The following is a 23,583-nucleotide window of genomic DNA, read 5'->3' as shown; positions in this document are numbered from 1 at the left end:
TGTTAATAAAGTCAGTCCCCAAATGTGTGTGTGGAAATTGATACACCTTTTGTACTGTGTTATGAATTTTAAACTGCTGAGAAAACTGCAAGATGAATTCCCAGTCTTCATCTTTCTTTAATTCTTTTACTCTAAATACACAAACTCTTGGGCTTCCAGTGGGTACAGGTATCGATTTTAACCAATGTTTTGATGACAGACTTTGCGATTTTAATCAGAGCTGATGCCTAGGTACATCTAGTCCAGTGGTATACTAAACTGCTATCATCCATCCCACTGGTTGAGGACTACCCAATCAGGTTTCTGCTTGTTCCAATTTGTTTAAAATCATATTCCGGCACTTGGAGCAAGACCTTTGTTAAAATACTTATTCTCTAGCCTTATTTCACAGGATTGGCTTTTTGACGGCACAAAACTACTGTGCTGCACCAATGGCTTCTGGGACCACCTGGTGAAGGAAGCTATTGCAATAAGACTAGAGAGTAAGAATTTTAACAAAGAGGAAGATCTTGCTCTGAGTAATAACTGGAATACAATTTTAAACAAGGTGGAACAGCGGAAACAGGATTGGTTAGTCCCCCCCCCCCCCCCCCGTTGAAGTTTTCGAGTTTTTATCGTTTTACAACATTGAATCACAGTGGATTTAATTTGGCATTTTGACACTGAACAACAGAAAAACTCTTTCAGGTCAAAGTTAAAGTAAATATCTACAAAGTGCTATAAATAATTACAAATATAAAACACAAAATGATGGCATAAGCATTCACACTCTTTAATATGACCTCAATCCAGTTAAGAATTTGTGGTTGGACTTAGAATATGCTAACTGCCGGAACTTGAGCAGTTTTGCAAAGAATAATGTGGAAAAATTGCAGTGTCCAGATATGCAGAGCTGATAGACTTATTCACACAGACTCATGGCTGTAATTGCTGCGGAAGTTGCATCTACTAAATGCTGGCTTAATGGCAGTGAGTAATTATACAGTAAACTATTTTATGTTTAATAATTGTAATAAATTTAGACCATTTTTTAAAAATTTATTTTCACTTTGACATGAAAGAGTCTTCTGTTGATCAGTGTCAAAAAAGCCCAATTAAATCCACTATGATTCAATGTGCTGTGAGGTAAGATTGCCTTATAATTTCTGGCATTTGGGGAAAAATAAACAATTCATTGACGCTGACAAGATTCTGGATTGCATTAAAACTGAGAAGTTGATTCCTTTGCTCAAGAGTCTAGAACAGGAGAATGCAGTGTTAGAATCAGTGAAGTAAAGAAAACATTTTTGTAGCACTAAATATCTACAGTGGCATGCAAAAGTTTGGGCACCCCTGATCAAAATTGCTGTTACTGTGAATAGTTAATATGAGTAGAAGATGAACTGATCTCCAAAAGTCGTAAAGTTGAAGATGAAACATTCTTTTCAACATTTTAAGCAAGATTAGTGTATTATATTTGTTTTGTACAATTTTAGAGTGGGGGGAAAAAAGGAAAGGAGCACCATGCAAAAGTTTGGGCACCCCAAGAGATTTGAGCTCTCAGATAACTTTTACCAAGGTTTCAGACCTTAATTAGCTTGTTAGGGCTATGGCTTGTTCACAATCATCGTTAGGAAAGACCAGATGATGCAAATATCAAAGCTGACTCCTCAAACCTTGTCCCAACAATCAGCAGCCATGGGCTCCTCTAAGCAGCTGCCTAGCACTCTGAAAATTAAAATAAATGAAGCCCACAAAGCAGGAGAAGGCTATAAGAAGATAGCAAAGCATTTTCAGGTAGCCGTTTCCTCAGCTCATAATGTAATTAAGAAATGGCAGTTAACAGGAACAGTGGAGGTCAAGTTGAGGTCTGGAAGACCAAGAAAACTTTCCAAGAGAACTGCTGGTAAGATTGCTAGAAAGGCAAATCAAAACCCCCGCTTGACTGCAAAAGACCTTCAGGAAGATTTAGCAGACTCTGGAGTGGTGGTGCACTCTTCTACTGTGTGACACCTGCACAAATATGACCTTCATGGAAGAGTTACCAGAAGGAAACCTTTCCTGCATCCTCACCACAAAATTCAGCATCAGAAGTTCGCAAAGGAATGTCTAAACAAGCCTGATGCATTTTGGAAACGAGTCCTGTGGACTGAAGTTAAAATAGAACTTTTTGGCTGCAATGTTTGGAGAAAAAAGGGTGCAGAATTTCATGAAAAGAACACCTCTCCAACAGTTAAGCATGGGGGTGGATCGATCATGCTTTGGGCTTGTGTTGCAGCCGGTGGCACGGAGAACATTTCACTGGTAGAGGGAAGAATGAATTCAATTAAATACCAGCAAACTCTGGAAGCAAACATCACACCGAGTTGAAAAGAGGATGGCTTCTACAACAGGATAATGATCCTAAACACACCTCAAAATCCACAATGGACTATCTCAAGAGGCGCAAGCTGAAGGTTTTGCCATGGCCCTCACAGTCCCCTGACCTAAACATCATTGAAAATCTGTGGATAGACCTCAAAAGAGCAGTGCATGCAAGACGGCCCAAGAATCTCACAGAACTAGAAGCCTTTTGCAAAGAAGAATGGACGAAAATCCCCCAAATAAGAATTGAAAGACTCTTAGCTGGCTACAGAAAATGTTTACAAGCTGTGATACTTGCCAAGTGGGGGTGTTACTAAGTACTGACCTTGCAGGGTGCCCAACCTTTTGCTTCGGGCCCTTTTCCTTTTTTGTTATTTTGAAACTGTAAAAGATGGAAATAAAAAAGTAATCTTGCTTAAGATATTAAAGAAATGTGTCATCTTTAACTTTATGCCTTTTGGAAATCAGGTCATCTTTTACTCGCTTAGCTATTGACAGTAACAGAAATTTTGACCGGGGTGACCAAACTTTTGCATGCCACTATATATTTTGTGGCATGTTGTCAAAAACTTATGAAAATCGATTAAATTACATTTTTACTTGACACTTATGTTTCAGCTTTGTCCCCATCCTTTATTGAATTTGATATAGTTGGTATGTTCGTTATGCCTTTTAATAATTTTACTTTACCCTCTTAATTGTTTGACCACACTCCTAATTTCTGTAACCTTCCTCCTCACTCTCAACTGCAGTATATGTATATGGTATATGTCATCTTTTACTCCAATATTTCCTTTATGTACTCAAATTTAGTGTCCCATTATTTCCTTTTATTCGTTTTCTTTTAGCTGAATATAGTTTTCTTGACCCTGTTAAACTGTTTCAAATGTTTCCTTGATTTACTTTGTTCCACATTACATTCTCCTCTTCTCTGTTCAAACTTGATATACAAAAGAAAATTAATGGAATGTGTAGACTTTCAGATATAACATTACCATCACATAATACTGCTGAATACTCTATACATCATAGCTAACAATCCATTTAGTCATTCACACTGGATGTGCACAATGTTTCAGTGTTCCAGATGATACAAGATGTATATTTGTTTCACACTTAAGTGAGATCGTTGGTCTGCTTGTTGGGCAATACGTTTATTGATACTTCAATATTATCGATTGAAGATGCTATGCTTCCAGTTAGCATCACCAGTGTAGGTACTTTGGTGGTCCTGTATACTTGACTATCATCACTTGCAATAAGATGATCAGCTTTGGATGTCAATCCCTCTGAATCTTGAGATTTTGTATTGTTACTGAAATATTCAAATGTGTCTTTGCATGTATTGCAGGCATCATGTCCATGTGCAAATCTGTTTGGATCTCTGAAGGAATTCAACGTAATCTGATCACAAGCTGTTTGTAAAGTAAGGCCCACTTCATTGTTCCATTGTCCACACTGTTTCCTGCAGAGACTGAGTAAATGTGCCCAGTCGTTCCTTAGAAAATTCCGAAAATTTGGTTTAAATATAAGGTGGACAAAGGGATTATATAGAGTTGACGACTTTACAAATAAAGCAGACAGAGCAAATGCTAATGGCGGAACCTTGTCAGCATTGCCAAATGCTGCCCATGTGGCTGTTACTGCATATGGTGTCCATGCTGCTGAGAATCCAATGCACACAGAAACACTCAACTACAGAATAATGAGAAGAGAATGATAACATTGTTAGTTAACAGATATTTAAAAATATATGACTAGCATGTTTCATTACCTCAGTCACAGTGCACAAGCAGCCTCATTCATGTTCTTGTGCTGATGTTAAAAGAATAATGCAATTTTTTTAAGTGAATGCATGATTACTTTAATCTGATTGGTTCTGATAGCATTTTGGCAGCTACTTATCAGCAATGAAGGAGAGCTAGTTAAGAGCGGTAGCTTTTAGTTAATTCCAAGAAAAGAAGCTGGTATGTAACAGAGTTCTCATCTAATAGAACTATCTAAAACATTGAGATGATTGGAGATGACACTGGATTCAGGTTTTAGTTGGAATGTCAGAGCGTTGGCTTTATCTAGACAGCATGAGGAAAAAAATGCAAAGGACAAAAGAACTTACCTGAATTTTCCTTCATTAGATTAGTAATTCTGTTAATAATTACAGCTTAGTTCTTCCAATAAATCTAAAAATTTAGTAACCATGTGCAGCAATCTCTGCTGGATTTTCTTTTCTACATTCTTATCAGGTTATGTTTAACACCTAAGATGATTATTGGAAATGCTTCCTATTGAATATCAGCAAAAACTGATCAGACCTCACTGCCCAAAATCACAGCCTGTAGCTTTCCTGTGCCTGTATTTTACCAGATTGATTGAACAGTGTTTACTTGCCTTGCTGAGCCAGTGTGGTGAAGTACTGGGAGTGACCAGAGTTTCCTGTGGCTTTCCGTTAAAGCCCTGTCCCCCAAAATACCTCAAAGGCTTTGACAGGCAGCAAAGACCATTGCCATCTTTTCCAGTTGTAAGGGATTTAAACACTTTTTAAATGTTTTAGAGAGAGAAAGTCATATAAAAACTCTTTAATCAATGAAGTAAATAATTAAAACTATTAAACATTAAATTGACTCAAACATATGACTTGGGGAATTAAAACTTAAACTGAAAAGAAGAAGTTGCTTTCCCATTCCCATGACTAGGAATGAAAACCCAATAAAGTTGTAAGGAAGGTAAACACTGGGTATAACTGAGGCCCAGTTAGGAAACCCAGACTATTTTCTTCTCATAAATGAAATGTGCACAAAAAGTTATTCTCTGAATAATGCATCAGAAAGTGGAAGGATTGTGTGTCAGTCAACACATACCGTTGCTCATTTAATAATGTAATTCACTCTTTGATGCACTATGTAGAGTTCTCACCTTAGGGTTTGTTAAGCTTTACATGTACTTCAGCCAGATATTGTTTACGATGTTGTCAAAAAGGAGGAGGAACAAGAGCAAAGAATCCAGTCTGGCAAATAATTAGTTGGTTAATTCCATTTTACCCTTTGTGCATGAGACTTTCAGCTTGATGCCAGCAGTAGTAGAAATGTGTGCTCAAGGCCCAGCTTGCTATTAGGTGGGTAAAGAACGAGACTGAACATATAAATTCATAAACAGCACCCTATTTTCAGACTCACCAGCCTATAATTTCCTGGATTACGTTTAGTGCCTTTTTTAAACAGCGGAGCAACATTGGCTGTCCTCCAATCCTCTGGTACCTCTCTTGTCGCTGAGGATGTTTTAAACATCTCTGCCCAAGCCCAAGCAAATTTTGCACTTGCCTCCTGTAGTGTCGTTGAGAACACCTTGTCAGGCCCCGGGGTAGCAAAGACCTAAGGTAGCAAAACACCTCTAATCTGTAACCCATACAGGATTCATGAAGTTGATGCTGCTTTGCCTTACTTCTATAGACTCTGTATCCATCTCTTGAGTAAATACAGATGTAAGGAATTCATTTAAAATATCCCCCATCCATTTTGGCTCCACTACCATTCTCATCTTCCAGAGAACCAATGTTGTCCCTTGTAATCCTTTTGCTTTTAACACAACAGTAGAATCCCTTGCAGTTCTCCTTCACCTTGTCTGCTACAGCAACTTCATGCTTTCTTTTAGCCATCCTGATTTCTTTCTTAAGTGCTGTCTTGCATTTCCTGTACTCCATAGGTTCATTTGTTCCTACTTGCCCATATCTGCCATGCACCACTAACCAAGTCCTCAATATCTCCTGAAAATCAAGGTTCCCTGCACTTATTATTTTTACCTTTTTATTCTGATAGGCACATACAAGCTTTGTGCACTCGAAATTTCATTTTTGAAGGCCTCCCACTTTCCAGGTATACCTTTGCCAGAAAGTAGCCTATCCCAATCCACACTTGCCGGATCACTTCTGATGCCATCAAAATTGGCCTTAAAATTGAACTTAGAATCTGAACCCGTGGAACAGACCTATCTTTTTGCATATTTACTTTGAAGCTAATGGCATTGTGATCATTGGATGACATGTGTTCCACTACACAAACTTCTGTTGCCTGCTCTGTCTCATTTCCCTAATAGCAGGTCTCTCATTGGAATTTCTACATATTGATGAAGGAAACTGTCTTGAACATATTTGACAAGACTCTATCCCATCTAGTCATCTTAGAGTAGTGGATTCCCAGTCAAAGTGTGGAAAGTTAAGTTGACCTACTATAACAACTTTGTTTTTTGCAACAGTCTGCAATCTCATTACAAATGTGTTGTTCTACATCCCCAAGGCTGTTGGATGTAATATAGCTCCATTAACATGGTCAGACCCCGGGATATTGAGCTGCCAGTCCTGCCCCTCCTGCAACTGACTCAGTAATGACTACAACGTCATACTTCCAGGTGTTGATCCATGCCCTGAGCTCATCTGCCTTTCCTATGATACTTGGATTGAAATATACACAGCCCAGGGCACTAGTCACATCATACTAAATCTTTTGATTCCTAGCTTTGTCTGAGATCTTACCAACATCTTCCTCTACAAACTCTCCACTAACTGTTCTGGCACTCTCGTTCCCAGCCTCCTGCACTTCTAATTTAAACCCCACTGTGCGGCATTAACAAACCTTCCCACTAGGATATTAGTCCTCCTCCAGTTCAAGTGCAAACTATCCCTTCTCTACAGGCCCCATCTTCCCTGGAAGAGAGCCCAATGATCCAAAAATTTTCTTCCCTCCCTCCTACATTAACTCCTTAGCCACTTGTTAAACTGTATAATCTTCCTCGTTCTGGCCTCACTAGCACATGGCATACGTAGCAGTCCTGAGATCACAATCCAGGAGGTCCTTCCCTTTAACTTAGCACCTAACTCCCTGAACTCTCTATGCAGAACCCCATCACTTGTCCTACCATCTCATTGGTACCCATATCGACAATGACCTCTGGCTGTTTGCTTTCCACTTTAAAAAGCTGAGGACTGGATCTGAGATGTCCCAGACCCTATCACCTGGGAGGCAACATACCATCTGGGAATTTCATTCTTGTCCCGAGAATCTCCTGTCCATTCCCCTAACTAACAAATTCCCTGTCACCACAGTTCACCTCTTTATCACCTCCCCTTCCCTTCCCAGGGACTTTCTTCCGTTAGGCTATTTCTTCCAACAGTATCCAAAGGAATATACCTGTTGTTGAGGGGGATGGCCAAAGGGGTACACTGCACTGGTTTAACACCTTTCCCCTTCCTGACAGTCACCCAGTTTCTTGTGCCCTGCATCTTGGGTGTAACTACCTCTCTATACATTCTATCTATCCCTCTTCAGCCTTCTGAATGATCGGCAGTTCATCCAGTTCCAGCTTCAACTCCTTCTCTCGGATTGTTAGAAGCTGCAGCTGGATGCGCTTCTCGCAGTTGTCATTGGGGCACTGAGGTCTCCAAGCCTTCCCACATCCCACAAGGGGATCATTCAACTATCCTGCCTGGCATCTCTACTGTTACAGCTGAGCAGATATAAAGAATGGAAGGAAAAAAAAAACTTTACCAAGAACTTTTTTTTGCTTTCTCTGAAGCCTCAAAGAGCTAAAGCCTGGAGATCATCACTCAAGACAATGGCCGCTACACTTAATCCAGCCTTTCTTTAATTTGCTCTTTCTAATCAATCCCAAACACCGTTTGATGGTCAAAGATCAATTATGCTGCCGCAATCTAATGCTGCCTTTTTCTACTTGGTCAGTGGATCTGATTGAAATACCCTCCTCTCAAAACTTCTGATGTCCAGGTTGTTCACTGGTTGAAGATCAGTTCCTTAAGATAAATTGTAGCACAGGAAAGATGGTACTTGCAAAGCAAAACCAATCATGGATACTTGATAGCTGGCAATTTCTGGCAGGGCTGAAACTCAAATATAGAACTGTGGGTTCTATATAGAAGGTTATTTAAAGAAAAATTTGTCCTCACCCTTGCTGTAGTACATAACAGTATGAGTTTGACTCTATTACTGTAACCAGTGAAGTGACAGCTGTCTGACTGAAGCAGTTGTTAAGAAGCTGATCAACTTTAATTCCAACACCCCTTGATAGATGGAAAGGGCTTTAAGCCACATGTTTATTGCAATTTACTGATTGATGTTTCCAGCCTTACCTTTACAATTAACTTGTGGGCATGGTTTAAGTTTCTTTGTGGGGACATGTGCCGTTGCACTGCTCTTCTTGAACCATTTACCGTTAGCAGGATGAGTGTGTACGATGTCATGATTATACCACAGGGGACAATGTAGCAAAAGACGAAGAGTACAATGATGTAGGACATTGCCTGAGAGTCTGAATTTGGTGCTTTCCAATCTATACAGCAAGCAGTCCCGTAAGGCTCTGGTCCATAATGGCCCCATTCTACCAGAGGAGAAATGGCAAATATTGAAGCATATGCCCAAGCAGAGGTCATCAGGAGGCAAGCAAATTCTGATGTAATTCTGTTACCTGTTACAGAATAAAATAGAAAGGAACACTTAATTAGATTCATAATGTTCAGGACATTCAAGACTTGCAGCAGAATTAGGCCATTCAGCCCATCGAGTCTGCTCATGGCTGATTTATTCCAGTCTTCTGCCATCTTCCCATAACCTTTGATGCCCTGATTACTCAAGAACCTATCAACCTCTGTCTTAAATATACTCAATGGTTTGGCCTGCACAGCTGTCTCTGGCAATGATTCATTAACCTCTGGCTGAAGAAATTTTTCCTCATCTTTGTTTTGAATGGATGCCCTCCGGTCCTTGACTCCTCCACTGTAGGAAACACTTCTGATATTTGAATTTTCCCCTCATTTAGAAAATAGTCCACACCTATATTCCTTAAAACAGGTGGACATTGAATGGTCCATAAAAACCCAACCCATTTATGCAGCCCATGCAATTGATCCTGTTGTAAGTTGCTACCATTTCTTTGGGGAATGTACTACATAACAATTCCACTTTTCTCCAACAGTGATAAAGTTCAAAATACTTAACAATATCAAAACAAAAACAAAACCCTTGGCTTCCTGTAATAAACAGGTTTACCACAGCTAACAATACATTTGATTCTTGGCCCCAAGAGTCAATGGACAATGGGTACTGATACAACACCCACAAACTGCTGGAGGAACTCACCAAGTCAGGCAGCATCTTTGGAAGTGAATGAACAGTCTGTAGCGGTGTGCTACACACAGCGCTAGAATAACCACACGGAGTCGGTGAGTTAGAGTTGCGATGAAAGAGATTTATTCAGACTTCGCGGCCTGCTTTAAAGCCTTCCCATTCCCGCCCTCCCTGGGGCGGGACTGCTGTGGGGAATGCATATTCCCAGAACCTTTCCGTGCGCGGGATTTTCCCCCTGCTGGTGAAGATGGCCTGGCGCCCTTTTTGGGGCCAGCCCTCTGCCTGCGCGCGCTGTTGTGAGCCGGTTCGTGGGTGCCAGAAAGTGGGTTGCCACATAACCCCACCCCACAGAACCGGCGATACCTCCCCCAATGTCCACAGTCTGGATCGGCCTCTATTTGGGAGGTCTGCCCCTGTGCCGTGGTGCCTGAGTCTGGACCGGCTGTGCCAAGTCCACATGGACCGGTTTGAGTTGGTCCACCGTGAAAACCTCCTCTCTCCCCCCAATGTCCAGCACGAACGTGGACCCGTTGTTCCTGATCACCTTAAACGGCCCCTCGTAGGGCCGCTGTAGCGGTGCCCGGTGTCTGCCCCGTCGTACAAAAAGAAACTTACAGTTCTGCAGGTCTTTGGGTACGCAGATCGGGCTCCTTCCGTGCTGTGAAGTGGGTATGGGGGCCAGGTTACCGAGCCCTCTCCTGTAGTCTGTCCAGGACTTCTGTGGGTTCTTCCTCTTGCCCCCTTGGGGCTGATATGAACTCTCCTGGGACGACCAGGGATGCGCTGTACACCAACTCGGCCGACGAGGTGTGCAGATCCTCTTTGGGCGCCGTGCGGATTCCGAGCAGGACCCAGGGAAGTTCGTCCACCCAGTTAGGCCCCTCCAGGCGGGCCATGAGAGCCGACTTCAGGTGACGGTGGAAACGCTCCACTAGTCCGTTCGACTGTGGGTGGTAGGCAGTTGTGTGGTGTAGCTGCAATCCTAAAAGGCTGGCCATAGCTGACCACAGGCTGGAGGTGAACTGGGCTCCCCTATCGGAGGTAATGTGGGTCGGTACCCCGAAGTGGGCTACCCAGGTTGCGATCAGTGCTCGGGCGCAGGATTTGGAGGTGGTGTCGGTGAGCGGGACTGCCTCTGGCCATCTAGTGAACTGGTCTATCATAGTTAGGAGGTACCGCGCTCCTCGTGACACTGGCAGGGGCCCCATGATATCCACATGAATGTGGTCGAACCTCCGGCGGGTGGGTTCGAACCGCTGCGGCGGAGCCTGGGTGTGCCGCTGCACCTTGGCCGTTTGGCACTGCATGCACGTTTTGGCCCATTCACTGACCTGTTTACGCAGCCCATGCCACACGAACCTGTTGGCGACCAGCCGGATGGTTGTCCTGATGGAGGGGTGCGCTAAGTTGTGAATGGACTCGAAAACCCGACGGCGCCAGGCTGCTGGAACGACAGGGCGGGGTTGGCCGGTAGCTACGTCACGTAGTAGGGTCCTCTCACCTGGGCCTACGGGGAGGTCTGGGAGCTGCAAACCGGAGACTGCAGTCCTGTAACTGGGGATCTCATCGTCTGCCTGCTGCGCCTCTGCCAGCGCTGCATAGTCCACCCCCTGGGACAGGGCCTGTATGGTAGGTCTGGATAGTGCGTCCGCCACGACGTTGTCCTTTCCAGAGACATGCCGGATGTCCGTCGTGTACTCGGAGATGTAGGACAGATGTCGCTGCTGGTGGGACAACCAGGGGTCGGACACCTTCATGAACGCAAAGGTAAGCCGTTTGTGGTCTGTGAATGTGGTGAAGGGCCTACCTTCTAAGAAGTATCTGAAAGGTCGGATTGCCAGGTATAGTGCCAATAGCTCCCGGTCGAAAGCACTGTATTTGAGTTCAGGTGGTCGTAGGTGTTTGCTGAAGAACGCCAGGGGTTGCCAGCGACCCTCGATGAGTTGTTCCAGCACTCCACTGACTGCCGTGTTGGATGCATCCACTGTGAGGGCAGTAGGAACGTCCGTTCTGGGATGCACTAGCATCGCGGCATTTGCCAAGGCCTCTTTGGTTTTAATGAAAGCAGTTGCGGCCTCTTCATCCCAGGTAATGTCCTTGCCCTTACCTGACATTAGAGTGAACAGGGGGCACATGGTTCGGGCTGCTGAGGGGAGGAAACGGTGGTAGAAATTCACCATACCCACGAATTCCTGCAGGCCTTTGATTGTGTTGGGTCAGGGGAAGTTGCGGACCATGTCTACCTTGGCGGGCAGCGGGGTTGCCCCGTCTTTAGTAATCCAGGAAGTCGATGGTGTCGAGTCCGAACTGGCATTTGGCTGGGTTGATTGTAAGGCTGGATTCGCTCAGGTGGGAGTAGAGCTGGCGGAGGTGGGACAGATGCTCCTGCCGAATACTGCTGGCTATGAGGATGTCGTCCAACTAGATGAATGCAAAGTCCAGGTCGCGTCCCACCGCGTCCATTAGCCGCTGGAAAGTCTGTGCGGCATTCTTTAGACCAAACGGCATTCGGAGGAATTCGAAAAGTCCGAACGGGGTTATAAGTGCTGTTTTGGGGATGTCGTCCGGATGTACAGGGATTTGATGGTATCCTCGGACGAGGTCTACCTTGGAAAAGATCCTTGCGCCGTGTAGGTTTGCTGCGAAGTCTTGAATGTGCGGCACAAGGTAGCAGTCTGGCGTTGTAGCCTCGTTCAGTCTGCGGTAGTCACCGTATGGTCTCCAGCCCCCTGTTGCCTTGGGCACCATGTGAAGAGGGGAGGCCCATGGGCTGTCGGACCGTCGTATGATCCCCAATTCCTCCATCTTCTTGAACTCCTCCTTCGCCAGTCGGAGCTTGTCCAGGGGAAGCCTTCGAGCACGGGCATGGAGGGGTGGTCCCTGGGTCGGGATGTGGTGCTGTACTCCGTGTCTGGGCATGGCTGCCATGAACTGCGGTGTCAGTACTGATGGGAAATCCGCCAGGACCCTGGTGAATTCATCGTTAGACAGCGTGATGGAGTCCAGGTGTGGGGCTGGCAACTGTGCTTCACCCAGGGAGAACGTTTGAAAAGTCTTGGCGTGGACTAATCGCTTCCCTTGCAGGTCGACCAGCAGGCTGTGGGCTCGCAGAAAATCCGCCTCCAGGAGTGGTTGGGCCACGGCGGCCAGTGTGAAGTCCCACGTGAACCGGCTGGAGCTGAACTGTAGCCGCACCGTGCGGGTGCCGTAGGTTCATATTGTGCTGCCATTTGAGGCCCTTTTTTTTTAATTCTTTATTACAAATGTCGGTGCTATACAATATTTACAATCCAGTGACTAACATATTTACTACACTACAAACAGACAATACATGTTAAACCATCCTCATTGCCATCCTCATCAATGATGGCATTTACACCCCGCGGAGCCCAACGGTCCCGGAACATCTCTACGGTCGCCGTGGACTGTGCGTATTCCTTTTCAATATTCACCCGGGCACGAACATACCCCCTAAACATAGCCAGGCAGTCCGCCCGGGGAGAACCTCCTGCCACCCTTTTCCAGGAGCCACGGATAGCAATTTTCGCCAGCCCCAGGAGCAAGTTGACAAGGACATCCTCATCCCTCTGTGCCCCCCTCCTTACTGGATGACCATATATGAATAAGATGGGACTGAAATGCAACCAGAAGGCGAGAAGCAGCCCACGCAAATACGCGAAAAGGGGCTGCAGCCTCACACACTCCACGTACATATGGTACACGGTCTCCTCCAGCCCGCAGAAGTGACACGCGGCTGGGAGATCCGTGTACAAACTAAAGAACTTATTGCAGGGCACCGCTTTATGCAGCACCCTCCAGCCGAGAACCCCAAGGTGCATGGGAAGGACTCCTTTGTAAAGGGACTTCCATTGGGGACCCCCCTCACCTCCAGGTGGAAAGACCGACCACTATGGCGTGTCGGGACGGTGGACAAATGCTAGGAAGTGGAGGGTGTGGAGCAGCAGCCCATAAAGGTACCTCCTGCCTGCATCCCTGAATGGGATTGTGGGTGTCGATGAAAGACGGCTCAAGTTGTGTGGATTCGTCTCTCGGGTAAGGCTGCGGGGCCTGGGCCTGACGAGCAGCTCAGCCCGAGTCGTTCCACACACCTGAGCCGCACTGACATCCGTTGAGGCAGGACAAGGGTCGGCCAGGACCCCGCCCTCTGCCAGAGGAGGGGATTCCCGGCCTGAGGCAACCATGTTCCAGACTCTCAGTAGGTCCTGATAGAAGCTGGGCAGCCTCTGCAAAGCAGCACGGCTGACGCCCGCCAGTGGTAGCTGCATATCTTCGTGAAGGCAGCAGCCCCTCTGGAGGAAGAAAGTCGCCAACACGTGTCACCTGGGAGGGTGCTCGGCGTACAGGAATCTCTGCAGAGTCCTGAGGCGGAGAGCCGCCAGTCGTGTGTGTACACACATCAGCGACTGTCCGCCCTTTCCTACTGGGAGGCTCAGAACCGCTGCAGAGACCCAGTGCTTCCTGTTTCCCCAGAAGAAGTCCACTAGCTTCCTCTGCATTCTCATGACAAAAGGGGCAGGGGGGGCCAAGGTGACCATCCGGTACCACAACATGGAGGCCACCAGCTGGTTTATGCCCTCAGGGTGGGTCCCGGTTCTCTGTTGCGGGTGTCGTAACTCGTTGGAGGTAAGACGCTGATCTCCGCTCCGGTGTCGACCAAAAAGCGGCGTCCCGACTGCTTGTCCCAGACATACAGGAGGCTGTCCTGATGGCCAACCGCCGTAGCCATCAGCGGCGGCTGGCCCTGGCGTTTCCTGGGAATTTGCAGGGTGGTCTGCAGCAGTGGGCCTCTGTGCCCCACTGCTGGTGGTAGAAGCACCATTGTTCATTGGGCTCCTCACTCCCGTCGCTGGGTTTTGTGGGCTCTGCTGCCAGGCCTGGTCTGGTCTGTCGTTGGGCACGTGGCTTGGTGATCTGTGCGACGGATGCCCTTCTCTCTTTCCTGGCATTCCACAGCACATCTGCTCGGGCCGCCACCTCCCGGGGGTTGCTGAAATCTGCATCGGACAGCAGCAGGTGTATGTCCTCGGGCAGTTGCTCTAGGAACGCCTGCTCAAACATGAGGCAGGGTTTGTGTCCTTCAGCCAGGGCCAGCATCTCGTTCATTAATGCTGACAGCGGCCTGTCTCCCAAACCATCCAGGTGCATTAAGCGGCGTGCTCGTTCGCGCCGTGAGAGTCCGAAAGTCCTTATGAGCAGGGCTTTGAATGCTGTGTATTTGCCGTTCTCCGGGGGCGACGGTATAAACTCCTCAACTTGTGCAGCAGTCTCTTGGTCGAGTGAGCTCAGCATGTAGTAGTAGCGAGTGGACTCCGAGGTTATCTGCCGAATGTGGAATTGTGCTTCTGCTTGTTCAAACCATAATTGGGGTCGCAGCGTCCAGAAGCTTGGCAGTTTTAACGAAACTGTGTGAACAGATGCAGCATCGGTCATCTCTGGTCCAGATATCGTTTGGGCCGTCGGGGTCACCAATTGTAGCGGTGTGCTACACACAGCGCTAGAATAACCACACGGAGTCGGTGAGTTAGAGTTGCAATGAAAGAGATTTATTCAGAATTCGCGGCCTGCTTTAAAGCCTTCCCGTTCCCGCCCTCCCTGGGCGGGACTGCTGTGGGGAATGCATATTCCTAGACCCTTTCCGCACGCGGGATTTTCCCCCTGCTGGTGAAGATGGCCTGGCGCTCTTTTTGGGGCTGGCCCTCTGCCTGCGCGCGCTGTTGTGAGCCGGTTCGTGGGTGCCAGAAAGTGGGTCGCCACAAGTCAACATTTTGAGTGAAATCTTTCCTCAGGACTGGAAAGGAAGGGGGAAGAATGAAACCATGTGGATGGGAATGATAAAAGGCTGGAGAGGATGAAATCTGATAGCAAAGGAGAGTGGACCATGGGAGAATGGGAAGGAGGAGGGCACCGTGGGGAGGTGATAGGCAGGTGAGAAGAGGTAAGATACCAGAGCGGGGAATGAGTACTGACCATATCATTGACTAGGTAGTGTTGGATCTAACTGTTTAATTGTTATTTATTCAGCGGTTTGAACGGGGCAGGACTACGCAAGCGCATGGAGGTCAGCCAGTGCTTGGTGTCAGATGTGGGAGGTCCTGGAGACTCCCGGACGATCACAACTGCACCAGGTGTGTCGAGCTGCAGCTCCTTAGGGACTGTGTTAGGGAACTGGAGCTGCAGCTTGATGACCTTTGTCTGGTCAGGGAGAGTGAGGAGGTGATAGAGAGGAGCTATAGGCAGATAGTCACCCCGGGACCACAGAAGTGGGTACAGTCAGGAGAGGGAAGGGCAAGAAGCATGTACTAGAGAGTACCCCAGTGGCTGTCCCCCTTAACAATAAGTATTCCTGTTCGAGTACTGTTGGGGGGTCTACCTGGGGGAAGCAACAGTGACCGTGACTCTGGCACAGAGTCTGGCCCTGTGGCTCAGAAGGGTAGGAAAAGGAAGAGTATGGCAGAAGTGATACGGGACTCTATAGTTAGGGGGTCAGACAGGCGATTCTGTGGATGAAGGAAAGAAACGCAGATGGTAGTTTACCTCCCAGGTGCAAGAGTCTGGGATGTTTCTGATTGCATCCACGATATCCTGCAGTGGGAAGGTGAACAGCCAGAGGTTGTGGTACATATTGGTACCAATGACATAGGAAGGAAAAGAGAGGAGGTCCTGAAAACAGACTACAGGGAGTTAGGAAGGAAGTTGAGAAGCAGGACCTCAAAGGTAGTAATCTTGGGATTACCTCCTGTGCCACATGACAGTGAGTATAGGAATAGAATGAGGTGGAGGACAAAAGCGTGGCTGAGGGATTGGAGCAGGGGGCAGGGATTCAGATTTCTGGATCATTGGGACCTCTTTTGGGGCAGGTGTGACCTGTACAAAAAAGGACTGGTTGCACTTGAATCCGAGAGGGACCAATATCCTGGCAGGAAGGTTTGCTAAGGCTACTGGGGAGAGTTTAAACTAGAATTGCTGGGGGGAGGGAACTGAAGTGAACTGAAGTGATGGAGGAAAGGGAGGTTGGCTCACAAATAGAGAAAGCTTGGAGACAGTGAGAGAGGGAGGATAGGCAGGTGATAGAGAAGGGATGCGCTCAATCCGTCGGTTTGAGATGTGTCTATTTTAATTCGAGGAGTATCATGAATAAAGCCGATAAGCTTAGAGTGTAGATCAGCACTTGGAGCTATGATGTTGTGGCCATTACAGAGACTTGGATGGTGCAGGGACAGGAATGGCTACTTCAAGTGCCAGGCTTTAGATGTTTCAGAAAGGATAGGGAGGGAGGCAAAAGAGGTGGGGGCGTGGCACTTTTGATCAGAGATAGTGTCACGGCTGCAGAAAAGGAGGAAGTCATGGAGGGGTTGTCTACCAAGTCTCTGTGGGTGGAAGTTAGGAATAGGAAGGGGTCAATTCTTAAAACAAATGTCAAGCAACAGCTCCTCAAGGAGTAAAACCGTAAATTTTCATTCCAAATCATGAATGTTTCAAAATCCATCCCATTCCCGCTTTGACTTCTCAGTCCTTGGTCTCCTATGCTGTTCCAAAGAAGTTCCATAGTAGCTTGAGGCACAGCAGATTTTGGCCTTCTGGTCTTTTAAAAAAAAAGATGGGAGTAATTCCGGGTTATAAATTAATTTTAAAGGCAATGGCTGTTGGAGAAGATTGTCCTCTGACCATTTGTATTTTCTCCAGACACCTCACTGGCTTTTCACTCTTCCATTGTCCCATCTGATATTTTATTATTTTGTCTATGAGAAATTTTTCTTTTACTTAATCATTTGCTTTTCTCTGTTAAAATTTATAACAATTACAGCATGGAAACAGGCCATCTCGGCCCTAATTTGTTAAGTCTCTCATTTTTTTTTTTAAATTTTAAGCCCGCCCAGGCTACTGAGAATTTCAGTGTTTTTTTTAAATTCAGTCTTGTAGAATTTTGCTTTAGTGTCTTGAGTTGTTCCTTTCTTCTAACCTTTAGGTTGATTGACACATTAAAGATCAAGACATTAATTGCTAGTTTTAAAGGTGATGGTGAAACTAATCAATTATAATCGCATACATCTTGCAATCTCATGACAAACAATGAAAGCTCTTGACAGGATATTAAGATTTTAATACAAAATTGAAGCACAGCAGATGCTAACAATCTGAAATAAAGCGGAAAAGTGCTGGAAACAGTCAGCAGATCAAGTGTAGCTTCAATGGAAAAAGAAGCCACACTAATGTTTCATCATTATTGTCAATCCATTGCGTTACAAAAGCCTTTTCAGTACATGGCAATTTAGAAATGCTGTATTTTTACAGATTCATTGTATTTGAAATTTCATATGTTTAATACTTCATGTTGCTGGGGCTATGTAAAAATAAAATCAGTATCTGTATAGAAAAAAGGGAAACTTTTACTATTTGTCTGATAATTTTGTGAACTGTCGCCATTGCAAAACTTTGTTTTTAAAAAAAAATTCTTTGTATTATACAATTGTAAAATGTATGCAAATTAAAAACTATTTTCCAGACAATATTGGCAACTATTAAACATCCCACATGAGCTAGTAAAATGCTAGTTTGTATAAGCTTTCAATGTCATTTTATTTTATTAGCATGACATAGTTCAGAAAAAAATCAGCTACTATAAACATGATTTAGAACTTACCATATAGAGGGTAACAGACCTTCATACAGCAGACAATACTTAACATCGTCAGATTAGTAAGGCTGCAGACACCAAATAACACACCGCAGAAGGCATAAAAATTGCACCACCTTTGACTAAACAACCATCTGGAAGAGAGATCACTTTGTTGGTCACCTTTTATGGGTACGTAGACAATATGTTAATGACCATCTAGTGTATCATTAAACAAATAAGTGGACTCAAATGATTTATATGTTTCAACATATTAAGACAGCCCTTGATGCAAATGTTTGTGCTGGAAGATATTTTGTACAGAAAGCCACAATATAGCCATAAAATTTTCTAGTATGCCATTCCCTTGCATCTTCCTCAAACATTTCTGTAACTTCAATAATTAGCCATGCTGCCTTGTCACGTATTTATTTCTATACCTGTATTTCTCAGTCATGGACTTTGATCTTTATCCACTTCTCTCTACTCCTGATTCATCTTTCTCCCTCCATCTCCATCTGCCCTTCAAACACATACTCCCCCTAATGCTTCCAAACCAACCCCTTCCATGCTTCACCTCCTTTTCCTTTTATGTTGCATCATATTCAGTTCTTTGTCATTTCTGTCTATCACCTGACAGTTTCTGACATCTTTCCCACCTGGATCTAGCCATCATCCATCAACCCTTGCTCTACCTCTTTCCACTCCCTTTTTTTTTTACTGGCTATCTTCACTCCTTAAGTCCAAGTGAAGGATCTCAACTTGGAACATCAACTGTCCATTTCCCTCCATTGATGCTGCTGACATGTTGAGTTCCTCCAGCATTTTGATCTTGTGTGTTGCCTCAAATTCTGACATCTGCAGTCTTATATATATATATATCTTTTCCCTCTCCCCCTCTCCCCTCTCAAAAATAGGATTACTTGACTGGGAGAAGATATAGATGAATGAAATACTGCAGCGCATGATGAGACAGTGTAGGCCAGAAAGTATAGGGTTATGAGTGAATGGATCATGGCGAAAGTTAAGAATTAGGGAGTGGATTTTTAATATTATTTCTGGGAAGTGGATAATTCTAACATTTTAAACTTTTCATGAAATCAGATTTAATCATATTGATTCTTTGAGATCATATATTGGCCTGGTCAGTAAGGAGAGCAGATTTCCATCCCTGAAGGAAGCGATTGAAACTGATGGGTTTTACAACAATTTTAAGGCTCTTCCACATTTATTTAGTTACTTAAAGTGATAAAGAACTAAGTGTTTCAGAGAAGATTTGACTGATTTTTCCTGACTTTGTTAAGTTACTTGCCTTGAGGAAGGTATCCCTTTTTGACTCATTTCAATAGTTTTTTGTATGAGCTCTTTCATAAATATATTCATAAATACATAACTATGATGAATGTTTTAAGATTCTTGATGGAATGTAGGTATTTGTCTAATTTTATCTCTTATTTTTGAAAGGTATTTCATTCATGACACATTTCACCATCATTTCAGTTCTGATTACATGGTTGTTAAATTGCCTCTAGTGATGGTAACAGAAAATCACAATCATATTAATTAAGCTGTTTTTTCATAACTTTAAATACAACTTCATTTCTATTCCAACATCACTTTTCCATTTTGCCTTCAAGAACTGTCTGAACTAAACTTGTGTTGGAGTGGAAACTTCATGCACTTTGCAGTTTTCAGTATAACCCGATGTATCTGAGCAGACAACTTGACACCATGTTTCAATTAGATCTTCGCACCAAGCCTTTTGAGACCATGAGGCTCAGAGCAGAATTAGGCCATTCGGCCCATCAAGTCTGCTCCCCCATTCAATCGTGGCTGATCCTTTTTCCCCTCCTCAGCCTCACTCCCCAGCCTTCTCCCCATAACCTTTGATGCCGTGTCCAGTCAAGAACCTATCAGGCTCTGCCTTAAATACACCCAATGACCTGGCCTCCACAGCTGCCTGTGGTAATAAATTCCATACATTCACCACCCTCTGGCTAAAGAAATTTCTCTGCAGCTCTGTTTTAAATTGACACCTCTCTATCCTGAGACTGTGATCCCTTGTCCTAGACACCACCCCCCCCCCACCCCACCATGGGAAATATCCTTTCCACATCTACTCTCTCTAGGCCTTTCAGCATTCAAAAGGTTTCAATGAGATCCCACCTCATCCTTTTTAAATTCCAGCAAGTACAAACCCAGAGCTATCAGACGTTCCTCATATAATAACACTTTAATTTCCGGAATCATCCTTGTGAACCTCCTCTGAACCTTCTCCAATGTTTTCTTTTCACATCTTTTCTTAGATGAGGAGCCCAAAACTGTTGACAATACGCAAGGTGAGGCTCACCAGTACCTTTAAAGCCTCAGCATCACATCCCTGCTCTTGTAGCCTAATCCTTTTGAAATGAATGCTAACATTGCATTTGCCTTCCTCACCACCGACTCAATCTGCAAGTTATCCTTTAGGGTGTTCTGCACAAGGACTTTCAAGTCCCTCTGCAGCTCATCTTTTTGGATTTTCTCACTGTTTAGAATATAGTCTGCACATTTATTTCTTTTATCAAAGTGCACGACCATGCATTTTCCAACATTGTATTTCATTTGCCACTTTCTTGCCCATTCTCCTAATCTGTCTAAATCCTTCTGCATCCTACCTGTTTCCTCAACACTACCTGACCCTCCACCAATCTTCATATCATCTGCAAACTTGGCAACAAAGCCATCTATTCCATCAGCTAAATTATTGATTTACAGCATAAAAAGAAGTGGTCCCAACACCGACCCCTGCGGAACACTAGTAGTCACTGACAGCCAAGCAAAAAAGGATCCTTTTATTCCCAGTTGCTGCCTCCTACTAATCAGCCAATGCTCTAACCATGCCAGTAACTTTCCTGTAATATCATGGGCTCTTAACTTGGTATCAGCCTCATGTGTGGCACCCTGTCAAAGGCCTTCTGAAGGTCTAATTATACAACACCCACTGCATCCCCTTTATATATCCTACTTGTAATCTCCTCAAAGAATTCCAACAGGTTCATCAGGGAAGATATTTCCTGAAGGAAACCATGCTGACTTTGTCCTATCTTGTCCTGTGTAACCAAGTACGCCATAACCTCATACTTAACAATTGACTCCAGCATCTTCCCAACCTCTGAGGTCAGGCTAATTGGTCTATAATTTTCTTTCTGCTGCCTTCCTCCTTCCGTAAAGAGTGGAGTGACATTTTTATCTTATATCCACACACTTACGGACTCCAAGCATTGATGTAGTGTCTAATGGTCCAATTTTATGTCTGCCACAGTACCCAATATCTACACATTGGCAGATGCTCAGTCTCCTGCCCTCTACTTATTGCCGGCATGGCTGTTGATTACGAGGTGGTTTTCAGAGCGGTACAGAGGTGCCAACAATTGTTTTTCCAACAATACTGGAAGTTTAAAGCATTCTTCTAAGACATGTCTCTCTGCCTTTATTCCAGCTACCTTTACCACACTGCCAGTTGTCCTGATATCGCCTTTGCCAAGCTGTAGGGCTTCAGCACAAATCTTCAACAATTTTCTCTGCCCCACAAACACTCCCATAGATTTTTGCTCCTGCTTCCAGCATCTCCAATCTCTTGTGTCCTCAACAGTGGGTGACCCTAGTTCGTTGTGATTTTGATTACTGTCAGGTAACTGTCTCTGATTGGCATGGCTTCCCATGCATATGGTCATATTTAAGACTGATAATGAGGGAGTAGAGTTGTTTTGAATTCTATTGAAGGAAACAGTAAAACATACAATTCCTGGAAAGCAACATGGGTGCAGTCGATAACAGCTCGGAGAAGCTTGGAATCTTAGTGAAGCCATGTGCTTTCTTATTTCCTCTTGTCCATCAAGGGAAAATAAAATGTGATCAATTCCTCTTGAAAGGGAAGCCTTGTGATATACTATAATACGTTTGTATATGGCAAATATGTCCAGGCACAAAGTAATTCATTCTTTTACTCTGTGGCCAAACTGCAATAATGTTGGAGAATTTAAAATTCTATCTGTGGAAGTGAGGCATAGTTTAAACTTGCATAAAATCTGGTTGAATGTTGACTACCATTATTTTTCTGTCCTAATTTTCTAATTCCTCATTAAATTTTGCACAACTATTTACATAACCACTGAATAGTCACATGGAATTAATTTCAAAGTTAAATGGGTATATTTACCTGTGTGCAAACAATGATGGAATGGCCAGTGGTAATAGAGTTATGATCATTGAAAGGTCACTGATGGCTAAGTTTACAATGAAATATTCAGCCGGTTTAAGCATGTGTCTTTTCCTGAGGGCAATAAACAAAAGAATACCGTTTCCAAGCAGAGATAAGATACCTGTGAAAACAAAATTGTGTTTTCTACAATTAATGTAACAATAATTTGTCATAGGAATATTTGTTCTTCAGATAAAGATAATTCCAAGTAAATACAAAATGTTAAACTCTTTTAAATCTATTATCTGTAGATCAATTTTAATACGTGTAAATTTCAAACAATTAATAGCATAAAGACAACAATTTAAAGAGCAGAAATCTGATGGTATTTAACATTTATTTTTATAAAGTGCACATTATGCTTGTGTGACCATTTGAAAGGTACAATTTCAAAATTTCAATTTATAATAAAGATTATTACTGAGTAAAATTGACAGCAGCCTCAGGCATTATTAAACACAAAATAAAAACTTCTAGATGCTCTCAAAATTTTCCCATTCTTCCACACTATTTCAATCACTGCCGATGGAATCATTTATTAACAATGAAATTAGACAAATTATACCCACCATTCATTTTGTTCATTCAGGAATAAAAAGGACATTTTATTTGTTGTTCTCATTGATAATTACTAATTAATATAACAGCTTCTTTGGTCCTGAAAATATAGAGTTTCAATAGAGTATAGAAAATAGAAAGGAAACCAAAGAGGAAAGAAAATAAAAAAAAAAGAAATAAATAACTAAATAAAAGAAAAAGAAAGGAGAAAAACCCTACCAACTGGCGCTCCAAGTCCACGGCGCCTTGACCCCTCCTACTGTGGGGTCCGATAAACATTGCACTAAAGATGGATATTCTTCAACATATAACATAATTAATCTTTTTTTAAAAAAGATCAAAAAATTATCCACTCCCCCAATAACTCCTTAATTAAACATCTGTAAAAATAAACTATATTCCACACCCATTATTACTAAATATCTAACATAATCTATATTGAAAGTAAATATCATTAATATAGCAATTTATACAAATAAAGAATAGAATTCAAAGAAACTTACTAAATATAACCCTACATATTGTAACTTAATACATATCCAGCATACCAAAAATTAAACATATCAAAAGATGACATCTATATAATCTAAACTATTCATACTAGTTATAACAAAATTAGATGAACTCTATAGTTCCTAAGTAGTATAATTCAAAAAGACCATCCATAATCAATA

At 43.7% G+C, this 23,583-nt stretch overlaps 1 protein-coding gene across 1 annotated transcript; it reads right to left on the bottom strand.

Annotated features, from left to right (window-relative positions):
- Positions 1 to 3,459: 3,459 nt before the first annotated feature.
- Positions 3,460 to 23,319, bottom strand: LOC140210546 (opsin-5-like). Its single transcript, XM_072279592.1, has 5 exons — positions 23,296 to 23,319; positions 22,310 to 22,473; positions 18,136 to 18,263; positions 8,480 to 8,814; positions 3,460 to 4,038 (listed from the first exon to the last, which is right to left on the bottom strand). The coding sequence occupies exons 1-5, from the start codon at positions 23,317 to 23,319 to the stop codon at positions 3,460 to 3,462; spliced, it is 1,230 nt and encodes a 409-aa protein (XP_072135693.1).
- Positions 23,320 to 23,583: the final 264 nt, after the last annotated feature.

The sequence above is a fragment of the Mobula birostris genome, chromosome 2 (genome assembly GCF_030028105.1).
Source record: "Mobula birostris isolate sMobBir1 chromosome 2, sMobBir1.hap1, whole genome shotgun sequence".
NCBI lineage: Eukaryota > Metazoa > Chordata > Chondrichthyes > Myliobatiformes > Myliobatidae > Mobula > Mobula birostris.
The sequence above is the reverse complement of the archived record's forward strand: the minus strand, read 5'-3'. Positions and strand labels throughout refer to the sequence as shown.